Below are 12703 nucleotides of genomic sequence, written 5' to 3' on the forward strand. Positions count from 1 at the left end.
ACACACACACACTCCCTGTTTTTTGTATAATACAGTCACTGATGCTCCCACTTCTGATATTCAGTTGCAGAAACAGAAAACTGCCCCAGTGCTGGGAGAATACTAGCATGTGTTGAATTTAGTAAGAGACACTACAGTTTACGCCACCCTTGTTTACTGTACTGTTTTGCTGCAATTTAAAAGATTTCTTGGGTGATTTTGACTACATGACAATTTTGCCTCACGCTTTGACTGTAGAACCTTGTCCTGCCCAAGATGTAACATCACTGAAATGGAGAGTTTTGAATCAAATAATCTGATTCTTTAGTAAGAAGGTTGATGGTTGATGAATATATCGTAATATAGCTAAACTGCAGTTCAAGACAATAAATTCAATTTTACTTTTTAATAAATAGTAGACAATCTTTTTTTGCTATAATTATTGTTGGAAAATAAATAGGAACAATGTAAGATGGGGATAAGATTATTGATCAGGGACATAGAACCAAATAAGACAAAAAGGATTATATAAAGGCAGCTATAAATTTCTGTGATCACATAAAATAGCAAACTTTAAAGGACACCACATAGAATTCTAGAGCTGTGAGGCACCTTAAGGCTTATTCCCTTCTAGTCATGTCATTTTAGAAATGAGTGTATACATCCTATAGAGACCAGGAGGATTTACCTAAGTAATTAGTGGCAGAGCCAAGACTGGAACCCAGATGGCCCAACTTCTAAGCCAGGGTCTTTCCACTATGCTGCACTGTTTAAAAAAAAGTCCTGCAAAGACATATCAATGAAATATAAAGTATCTATGAAAATATTACTATACTGTATAATTAATTTACCTAGTTAAAATTAATGAATTTGTTTTAGTATACATTGATTAACAAACGAGCATTCATTTTTCTGTTTTAGAAGACCATCATTTGGATGATGTGTCACTTTTAAAAGGCTGTACAGAGAGCTTACATTGCTGCCGTTTCCCTCCCCCACCTGCCACTTTTTCCCCCAACCTTCACACAATTTATCCCATTCTCAATGAAAAATATATCAAGGGCAGCTTTGAAGAATAGATGGAGAAAGAAAAAAATATAAGGGACGGTTGTGATCATTTATATTGGTATTTGTGTGCTGACTCGAGGGCCCTTCCAACACCAGTTCAGAAGATGGCCTTTTAACCACCTTGCTCAGTTCCCACACCCCCGGTTTATTGTTGCCCACATGAACGCTTGCCACAGAAGCAACGATTGCCTACGTAATGGTATTGACAAACGAAGGACTGGTTAGACAATGTCAAGTAAGTCATGACATGAAATGGGAGAATGTTTTTGTAACTTCTTCATTTCCATAAATATTCCCAGCTTTCATGGAAAATGCTCAATAAAACTAATTTGCAAATTTCAAGGTCATGCGGCAGGAAAAAGCAGTGTTCAAGTTCTTTCCTACCCAAATCATTTATTTATACTTACACTTATTTCTTCATGGTATGAATACTTCAAAATTAAAAGACAGCAGTTTCCTTGTTTCTGATCTGTGCAGAAATAGGTGGCTGCCACTACCAGCATTGGCTCCATCAAGAGAAAAGGAGCATATTCATCAATATGAAGCTTTAGGTCAAGGGTCAAAAAAATTAACCTGAAACAAATAAGGCGAATCTTTCTTTTTCATGCAAGAATGGCAGTGGCCCTTTTAGGCAGAAGTGTGTCCTTGCTTTTGCATTATTTGAGAACTGAACTATATTGCTCTTGAGAACCTGAATTCAATGTATCCCTTTTCCTATAAGTATATAGGACTTATAGTTTTCCTGCATAATTTTTTTATGACTCAATTTAAAGACACAACATTTAAACAATTTGTCTTCAACATATTCATCCTTCTGAAAAGTCATAATTTTAATTTTTATTTTTTATAGAACTTCTTATTTCTATTTCATATTGATGATATGGGTGAATGAATTAAACTTGCCCTTGGATAGTAAACATAAAGACATCCATTAATACTGTAGCTATGTTTAATAGTAATGTAAAGGTATGATGATGTAACACTAAATAGTGAAGTAAGACTTTCTATTTAACATTATTCAAGTTAACAAGATGATGAAATTGATAATATCTATTATTGAGAGGATATTTAATTAACATGGGGCAAACTTAGGAAAGGTTTGAAGTTTTTAATTGCTATGTTGTTGATTTGGTTTGGTTATCTTCACAACGTGCAATGATAAACCATTTCTCATTTTATCTGTATTGATTTGGACTTCAGAAAGTGGAAGGAAAAGGTTTTTCCACCCTCTCAAATTTTACTTCTGCCCAAAGTGTTGTGCTCCTTTTTATGTTACTGAAAATCATTCCATACGGCAGTTTCTTTCATATACATGGAAAAAAATCTATGATGTTGCAAAGAGCAAGCTGTCTTCCCAAAGTTAGGCTTGGACATATAAAAACAAACATGGTACCGTTGCCAAAGAACCTTAGTATACATTTCTGTATTCTGTATTTAAATTTCTGTATTTAAATTTAAACTTCTGTATTTAAATGTATTTTTAATTTGAATACTCTACATCAGCGGTCCCCAACCTTTTTGGCACCAGGGACCGGTTTCGTGGAAGACAATTTTTCCACCGACCGGGGTTGGGAGGGATGGTTCAGGCGGTAATGGGAGTGATGGGGACCAGCAGATGAAGCTTCGCTCGCTCGCCTGCCGCTCACCTCCTGCTGTGCGGCCCGGTTCCTAACAGGCCGCGGACTGGTACCGGTCCACAGCCTGGGGGTTGGGGACCCCTGCTCTGCATGGTACCAAGCATAATAAACACTCCAAAATGTTTACTGAATAATTACCATACATAGAACTTAGAAGATACATGCAAGTATTATATTTATTTTAATCTAGGTAGAGAAGTATATTTATATTTTTTATGAATGTAGAGTAAATTAAATACAAAAATAATTTTTAATGGCCTACTTGTTTAAAATAATATTCAGTAGAGAAAGTCCAGGATAAAAAAATCGAGGACAAATCTCTGGATATTTTCTGAAAATATATTTTTCTATTTCATTTATAGTATAATAATAAAAACATTGCATTATTACTTTTAATATGGAAAATATAATGAGTAATATTTCAAGGGTCATTGTACTAAGGGCTTCATATGCATTATGAATTATTTAATTCCTTGAAGAGTTTTGTGAGGTGGGAATTCCTTTATTCCAATTTTTGAGAAGAAACAACCAAGGCCTACAGTTGCATGGCCTAGGTCAGATAATAGTAGTGGGAAAACTAGGATTTAAATTCACGTCTGTCTTGATTGCAGAGCTGGGGCTCTTAATCACTCTTCCTCTCTTTTCCTGGAACTGCAAAGAATACAGGGTTTGTCTGTATGGTGTTTACATGCAGATTTGTAAGCAGTGCTGAAAAATTACAAAATGAGAAATCATAAAAGAAAACCACAGACTTTGTGAATAATAGGTTTTGTCAATGACCTGCTGTTTTTGTGAATTTCAGAACAAATAAGACAGTAAAATCGAATCTTTTCCTCCCTTTAGCTTTGTAATAAAATAGTATTTCTGGTGAGTTTTGTCGGAAATCGTGGCACGTTCACCCGAGGGTACCGAGCGGTCATCCTGGATATGGCCTTTCTCTACCACGTAGCGTATGTCCTGGTTTGCATGCTGGGCCTCTTTGTCCACGAATTCTTCTATAGCTTCCTGGTGAGTACATCTCTATGTGGATAGTCACTGCTGAAAAAAATACATAGTGCTGCTGCTTCTTATGCTTCTTCCTTTGATTTTTTTTTTTAAGCAGAGTCTGGCATTTAGGACAAATTATGTTATTTTTAAACTTGCCTAGGAAAATCATGCATTATTATTATTTTTAGTCTTTTTCTCTGAGCAACGACATAGGTGGTGCAATTCTTTATTTTCTCTCTGAGACCCACCTCTTGACCCAGGCTTTGTATAGCAGGCTGCTTTGGGTTTCAGCCAAGTCACATTTCCCTTAGAGATTCTTCAACAAGAAAAGGGATATACTTTCTTGGTACTGAATTCATTGTATTTATTTATAACAGCAAATATTTTGTGTATCTTTAGAATGGCATATAAATAAAATGAGGGGGAAAGCCAACTTAGCAAAAAGATGATGAGTTGTTTTAAGAGCAGTCTTATAGTTTTAGATTTAATATGTCATTGTTGTTAAGCTTATTTACATATATCTATTCATTAAGTGGATTTTCAGATTTCTTCTAAAGTTGCATTTTGATTTTGGTTTTGGTTTTTTGCTGGTTATCAGTTTTCCTTCCTACATATATGTTCTCTAGCCATAAACCAGGAGAGGAGTCAATACAAGTATATGGTAATGTTTTGAAACTTAGAGCATTACCAGGTTAGCATCATGATGCCAGAGGAGCAATTTATTTATATCTTCAGCTCACAGTTGGTATGCAGAGGAGAACACTACCCAATAAAATAATCCCTGAAAACAAGCTGAAGATCTAAAAACATTATGCTGACCTGGTTTGCTTGGGTCATGAGGGGCAAATTCATTGCCTCCTGCTTCCCTGTGACCTAGGTCACCCATGTAGGAAGATTAAGTAAGAAGCTAATTTTCTGTTTACCCTAACACGCTTGAAAGAGCCACAGTGAAGAGCGGATTTGTCCCTTATCAACATAAGGATACAAAATTATCTTCCAGGCAGTTAAGTTAGATTAGTATTCAGCCAGTTAACTTAGATTAGTATTCAGCCATCAAAAGTAGACTTTTTTTTTCTGATCCAAGGATCCTAATGAATTCCTTCTTTGCTCTAATTCACCACAAAAATTGCATTTTTTAAAATCTGCCTATGATATGTAAAGGTCTATTATACCCAGCAATTTTCCCTGACTGTAATATGTAATATTTATTATAATGCTTTTGTGCTTCAACCTCCTTATCTATAAAATGGATAGGGGTAATATGAGAGACTAGTAATATCAAGACCCATTAAAGAAATAATATGAAAAACATGTGAAATGATATATGTAAATCTTTGTTATTTAAGGAAAGGTTTTTGACAAAATAAAGGTGTATTTGCATTATTATATGAGTTATTAATAGTAATGTTACTTTTAATTTATGTTAACCTTGATTTCCAGTTGCATTTTTCTCTCATCTTTTTCAAATCATACAACACTTATGCTAATTTGTTTTCATTGGGTTGGTTATAAAAAGGATATATTCCATTTTCATGTTTAGAGGACTAGAAGAAAATTTTAATGGACTTAATGTCAAAATGGTATTTAAATGTATTTTTAAAATATTTTTATGTTTTAAAAAATATATGAATTTGCATTCCCAGTTGTGTCCACAAATGCCAATCCTTTAACCAGTAATAGAAACCACACTCTAGATTTTCCTTTGAGAAATAAACGGAAGGAACCGTTCACCTGTCCAACATCAATACCTTTGCATTCTCAAGATTCTGATTCCATGGGTATGGAATAGGGCCCAGGAATATGCATTTTCAGCAAGTATCCTATGGGCTTCTGAAAACTATAAACTTTCATAAACTATCCAGAAATGATCTGGAACCATTTCCAGACCTTTTCTTTAAGCCACTGTTCAGCTGAGGGAAAATCTCCTTTCTGTCAACTAAATGCTTAAATAAGTTAAATAAGCCAGGTCAGTAATTTGGAAGCTGAACTTGCAGTACTTAATTTGTCTTTAGGGAAGAATAAGAACTTTGTTTCTAAAGGTTGTATCTCCCTCCAGGAGATAAACAGATAGCAAAATAGTTAAACATATGTTTTTGTGTTTGACCATCAAAAAATATCAGTGTCCTAAGGTGAGCAAACAAGTTAATATATTTACAGCAATTATTTGCAAGACTATAGTTAAATTGGAAAGTAACTGTATAAGGCTCAAAACTCTGAAAAACGGAGTACAAGGCCCTGGTGTTTCTGAAGGGATGAGCGACACTGGTATTAATCATTTCAACCAGCTCAGAAATTTTAATCACTCCCCATAGATAGCAGAAAACAAACCCCAGTTATTCCAATATCAAAAATACTATTCATTTCCAAACTGATACTTATGCCTTCGTTAAAGTAAATGTTAATATTGCTTTTAACCAACTTTTAATAATGAAACATGTAGTTGCGAATGTATAATTTCAACTTTAAATATAGCAATAAATAAAATTGTTCTTAAAGTTGACTGCAGATAGCAAACACATACCTAGGTTCTTGACTAGTGCATATGGATTTTCTACTACTAAACACAAAATGGATAATAACCCATTATCCATAGAGGAAGTGAATTAACACTTGTGAATTATATTTCTGTTTATACTTCTGTTTCCAAAAGTATATACTAAAGTAATAGGTTTTGCCCTCAATCTGCCTGTTTAGTAAGAAAGATGTTTGCATTTCTCAAATATTTTTAAATTTCATACCTTTTCTATTTTAGTGGGCTCATAAAATTTAATTCATGTCATTTCACCTCTAATCCCTTGATTAAACAATCCGTTGAATGAATCCTTCAATTATTCATTACTTAGTTCCCTAATTCAGCATTCTCATGTTAGCCATTTTACATATTCTAGAAGCAACTGCAGAATATCAGAAAGACTAAAAATAGGGAATAAGTAGCTAAGTTGGTTATGTATCGTATTACAATTTTTCTAAATTCAAATTTGAAGCTATGCTATTACCGTGTCTTAAAAAATTGATATTACGTTGGTTATGAAACCAACAGATGCACATTATATATTGTGTTAGAGTTATCTTTACTGAAAAACAGTTTATTAACACATTCAAACTGGAGAAGAAATACATATTTTGGTTCATTTTTAAGGTGTTATTTTTACTGTTATTCTTTCACAGATAAATTAAAATGGCCTGCATTTGTATTTGTGATTACCTTTGTATTTATTCACCCTTTGCTTCATTGCATTTTTTTCCTTGTTTTTGTTCTCTTTGTTTTTGTAGCTTTTTGATTTAGTATACAGAGAAGAGACTCTGCTCAATGTCATAAAAAGTGTCACACGGAATGGCCGCTCCATTATTCTAACTGCAGTCCTCGCCCTCATCCTCGTCTACCTGTTTTCCATTATTGGATTCCTTTTTCTGAAGGATGACTTCACTATGGAGGTGGATAGGCTGAAAAACAGAACTCCCCTTACAGGTATTGCTGTTACCACTAAATGAGCTTGCTCTGATGGCGGCTCCGACTGGTACATCTCTTGCTAAGAGGATCACAGATGAACGATGATGGAGGCAATGTTTTCTTTCATTCCTTTGAAAACATTTTCGTGTTCACTAAGAGCTCACAAGTGTGAAATACCCCTACGCTGTATGTTAGCTGACAGTGTGCATAGGAAAATCTTCATACAAGAAACGTCACCTGAGCTCAGTCTCAGTACAGAAGTTTCAACAGTGTTGACTGTACTCCCGGGGACAGTTGACAATTTCAGTGCAGGGTAATAGCTTTGGGATTCTTTCTCTTGGGGGATGTCTCCCCCAAGAACTTCCAGCATCATTCACAACCATTATTTCATACATGTTTGCTCACAGTACATTATATTATACTTGAATAGTTGAAAAGTATAAATGCTTTGATTTGGAAACCATCAGATAGTCAGAAAATTTGCTATAGAAAAAATGCTCAAAATATTGTCATTAAGGGGCTCTGTCCATGCATATGTGGCTGTCAGAATTTCTGTGTGATATTTATTTTTATTGTCTGACTGGTTAGACATCACCCATTTATACTCACTGTGATTCTTGTGGTATGAGGGGTGATTCTTTCCATCTTACTTTGGATTTTTTATTTATTATGCTCCCTAATGGTTTCTTCTTTCCCCCTTTCCTACATTTTGTTGTTTTGGTTAAATTTTGTTCTTACTCTCTTTCCTCCTCTCCTGTTTTGCTGGATGGACATCGCAGTTCTGCACTTTGCTGGTAGTTTCTCTGGGTGATTCCACTATCTATGGATTGCAGAGAAGGAAACCACAAAATGACTCTCTCTTTCTTCAAACCATCAAATTTAAAAGCAGGATTTAATTAGTGGTGCTTTTAGAATATGGGATAATTAAGTGGCATTTAGATCTATTATTTAGTCTAAGTGATCAAGGCACAGAATAGAAACATCATATACATAGATTGAAAGTTATTAAACTTGAGACTGAATTTCAGACCTAGGTAGTAGTCTTTATTCATAGACACATGGTATATTTTCTGTTATAGCCTTTCTTTTTCTCCCTTAAATGTTACTTTGTCTAGAGTTTTATAGGTGTAAATATTTGGAGGGAAAGCTCATGTGTATAAATACCCCCAAAACTCCACTTGTACTAAACTATCTGTGAATCATAAACTATCTGTTCTCAAAATTCTTTGTCTTAATTATTTACTAGGCATGATCACATTGAGTTATTCAGTACAGAGTGAGTCTGACACTGAAGCATCACAATTTCTGAATTCAAACGTGTACAGTCGTTATTGTTTTATGAATCTTGTAGTAAATAATTTTAATTGTGTTATTTAAAAAGTAAGTTAGTGTCCAGAGGAATGGATAAAGAAGATGTGGTACATATATACAATAGAATATTACTCAGCCATAAAAAGGAACGAAATTGGGTCATTTGTAGAGATATAGATGGACCTAGAGACTGTCATACAGAGTGAAGTAGGTCAGAAAGAGAAAAACAAATATTGTGTATTAACGCATATATGTGGAATCTGAAAAAATTGGTACAGGCAATCTTATTTACAAAGCAGAAATAGAGACACAGATGTCTAGAACAAACATATGGATACCAAGGGGGACGGGGGTGGGGGATGAATTGGGAGATTGGGATTGACATATATATACTATTGATACTATGTATAAAATAGATAACTAATGAGAACCTACTGTATAGCACAGGGAACTCTACCCCGTACTCTGCAGTGACCTAAATGAGAAGGAAATCCAAAAAAGAGGGGATATATGTGTACGTATAGCTGATTCACTTTGCTGTACAGTATAAACTAACACAGTATTGTAAAGCAACTATACTCCAATAAAAAAATAGTAAGTTAGCGTCATTATATTATGAATATATTTTCTTTAGACATATAAAGAAGTCTTCTTTCCTGTTTTTTACAAAATAAGAAGCACGAAAACTAAAATGTCAAGATCTTCACTAAAACTATTATACATATTTATATAAAAAGTTGTTAAACAAGAGAAAGCATTTGTAAATACTATAAAAATCTGGCATACAAGAACAGCTAACAAAGTTAAACTCTTGATTCTTCATAGACAGAGTTTTTGTTTCATAGAGAGTGTATGTGGTACCATGCCCTGGAAGAAGCACTCATATTTTCATAACATTTTAAATTTAATTTCTAATACTATATATTATGTCCATGGATATGTAGCATAAAGTTTATTCTTTTAATTATTGAAAACTATTTTCTCCCAAAGTTGAGTGAAATTATCAAAGATAACACATCTAGGGAGCAAGTGAAATTGGGAATGTAGAAGTACACAGTTCTTCAGTGAATGTGAAGAAATCAGTGAACAAAGAGAGATGGTTGAGGTTCTAGAGCTGAATGGCAGGAGCATCACAGGTGGATATGAGAGCAGAGGACCAATAATTTGCAAATGGCCTTGGGAGTTTAGGACAATGCATATCCCACCTCTGGCACCAGTGGAATCTGACTCTGTAGATGCAGGAGCCTGCACTTGACGGTGTTCAGGGGAATCCATGTCTTAGAGAAGCCCAAGGAGTTGGCGGGAAGGTAGTGTTGATAAGCGGAGGTTCCAGTGTCTCTCCCACTGCCCCCTCTTCCCCATCCTCAGTGCTGCCCTCCTGTTTCTACCCTCATTTCCTCTCCCCAGAAAACGGCAGAAACTTCCCAGGTGGCTTCCCCCCGCTCAGCCTCTCTTCTGCTTGTGCAAGTCATTCATTCCTACCACAGTTCTGATTCTGTGTCTTACGGGTTTGAAAACTTTGCTGGGCCCTGGGCTGGCTGTGGGATGCTTGGTTTAAAATCATTAACCTAGAAGCTCTGCCTTGTCTGTGCCTTTGCTGGCCTCTGTACCTTTTGTCATAGGATTGTACCTTTTGTCATAGGATTGTACCTGGAATTGCCCCCTTTACCCTCTACCTCATCTTCCTGTGTGTAAATCCTGTCTCCTCTAGATGGATCCTTCTCCAAAAACCTTTGTTTTTTCCTTTCTAGAATTCACCTCTCCCTCTCTGAACGCACTACCTCACTTTACGTATACCCCACTCCCTCCATTCAACTATAATTATGTCTGTACCTGTCTGTATTCCCTAATTGATTGTGGGTTCTCCAAGGCCCTGACTCCGAGTCCTCAGAACCTAGCACGAAGTCAGTAAATATTAATGAAGGGAATGGCTCCTGGGGAACACTCAGGAACCCTGTCTCTCTGACCACTTGACGCTCACTCCACACCCGTGATATACCCGTCCTTTCTGCCATGCTGCCCCAGTCAGGGTGCAGGGAGGTAAAGTCTGCGGCTTCCCTTCCTCATGGACCCGAGCTCTCTCAGCTCCAGGGCTTGTGTTGCTGGCAACTCCAGGCCTGGTTCCTCTCCTCATCACATGTCCTAACTCCAGCCACCATTCTCCACTTCTGCCTTCACCTCATCAAACAATCAGGCTAACCTTGGTGGGTGCTGCCCTGAAATGCACTTGAATATTTCTTCAGTATATAAAAATGAACTTAATCTTCTCCCTCCACCTTCTGGACTTTCCTTGGTGGCTCCGTGTGAAAAACAGGTTTGAGAGGAACGAACCTCTTCATGTTGTATTTGTTACTAACAACAAAATTTGTTATATGAAACTTGTTTTACACAGATAAGAAGGTTACTATTTTCTTTTCTATCAGGACCAGGGAGATAGGGGGTAAAGATGGATCCTTGGGGACTAAGGAAGAAAAGGTTCTGAACAGGGATCTGGCAGAAGATTCTTGCTTCCCTGAGATGTTTGATGTCCTGTTCCCGGGAACCCACATTTACCATTAAGAGATGCCACCGCCTGCTTGCTGTACCTCAGCCATGGGCACCAGTGGCTGAGAGCTCAGGGGTACCAGCTACACTGGGGGAACATGTTTCTGGCATTTCCAAGCCAGAGCCCTGAATGCATTTGGCCATGGGAACGTTGTTACACATGGTGGTTAGGGCCTGCAGTATTACTAGTAGTTTATCTCAGCCACTTTAGAAAGATAGAAAAGGCTTTTAGTGGGTTGGCCCATAAACCTATTCTCTATTTATAAAATTGATTCAGTAGGCAAAACTGTGTTCGGAGTTCCACACTAACTTAACTAAAAACTTTAGGAACACAGCTAATTTGGAGTAATAGCACCTTTTATTTATGTGCCTTTGTAATTTGTCTGCTCATTTCTTCTCACTTGCATATTTGTCTCTATACCATGTCTCCATTGTGTGTTCTCAGGTAGCAATGCAGTTTCTGCTATGACTTTCACTTCAATCCTGGGAACATGTGAAAAGGAAAACTGCTCACCCACAATACCAGCTTCAAATACAGGTCTGTAAAAAGGGCTCCAGGACAGCATGAACTCGATACTTCTGAAGTTATGTTTATTTGATTAAAGTTATTATAGGTTAGAGAGTTGCTCTAAAAATTTCATGGTGAGTTGAAATAGAAGAATGGAGGGTAAAAGAACCTAAAAGTTTCAAACTACAGAAAGGATTCTCATGTCCGTCATTTTCTATCCTCACCCTGTTCCTCACGTTATTTCTAATCACGAGAATTTATCAAATGTACCCTGTGGTACGTGCTGCTAAAAATTCTGTTACCATATTGCAAAACCATACCACACTAAGCAAGACCCTTTCCACTGTATAGCCTTTAACTAAGAATATATTGCCTTTAACAGAAGAATCCATCCTTTAACAAAGAATGGAAAAGCATGGGTTTAGAACTCAAAAGGCTTGGTTATAATCCCTGACCTGCCACTTTCTAGGTCTATGTCTTGCATATGTTATGCAAATTTCCTGGACTTTGTTCAGATGGCTTGTCCTGAAAGAGAGGAAGGAAGGAAGGGAGGGAGGGAGGGAGGGAGAGAGGGAGATCTATCTAGGTACATAGGTAGGTAGGTAGATAGATAGATAGATAGATAGATAGATAGATAGATAGATAGATAGATAGGTCATATGATACTTTCCCTGCCTCCAAAGGAACAAATGGAACCATGCATATAAAAAGAATTTTTTTAATTCTAAACTGTTCTCGAAGGATGTGGCAGGAATTTGGAAACTATGGCATGTGTGAAATGTAATGAACTGTAGAAGGAATTAGTGATCTGTTTCCAGAAGCAGCAAAGATTTAGGGAGCATTTAGATATTTCAAGAGTTCTGTATATAAAAAAGGAATAGATTTAGTCTCTGTTATGTCTACAAAGGGCAAAATCAGACTCAGAGAAAGTGAGGGAAGCAAGAGTTAAGCACAGCGTAAGGATGGATTTCCCCACTTCCATCTGGAAGCACATTGTTTGGTCATAATGATAGAGCCTTTTTCCCCAAGTTGCCTTTTGCCTTAAGATGTTGGACTGTTGCTTGAAGTCCAACAAAAATGGACAGTCTCTTCTACTGACTAAATGTTTCATGCTCTATGACCTAAAGGGAGAATTAAACACATGCATATGTTCCATTTCCACGTCCCAGCAGCTCAGGCACTGTAAACAGCTGCCACTCAGACTTCTTTCCCCCCTGA

The 12703-nt window shown here is 36.6% G+C and overlaps 1 protein-coding gene across 3 annotated transcripts in view; it reads left to right on the forward strand.

Moving 5' to 3' along the window:
* ITPR2 (inositol 1,4,5-trisphosphate receptor type 2) overlaps positions 1–12703 on the forward strand; it is a 521178-nt gene that overhangs the window by 430922 nt on the left and 77553 nt on the right. For all 3 annotated transcript variants that reach the window (XM_061204256.1, XM_061204257.1, XM_061204259.1), the window contains 3 exons: positions 3528–3692; positions 6945–7140; positions 11423–11515. In XM_061204256.1, the coding sequence (XP_061060239.1) occupies positions 3528–3692; positions 6945–7140; positions 11423–11515 (454 nt within the window). The remainder of the gene's footprint in view (positions 1–3527; positions 3693–6944; positions 7141–11422; positions 11516–12703) is intronic.

Source organism: Eubalaena glacialis, chromosome 11, assembly GCF_028564815.1.
Source record: "Eubalaena glacialis isolate mEubGla1 chromosome 11, mEubGla1.1.hap2.+ XY, whole genome shotgun sequence".
NCBI classification, from domain to species: Eukaryota; Metazoa; Chordata; class Mammalia; order Artiodactyla; family Balaenidae; genus Eubalaena; species Eubalaena glacialis.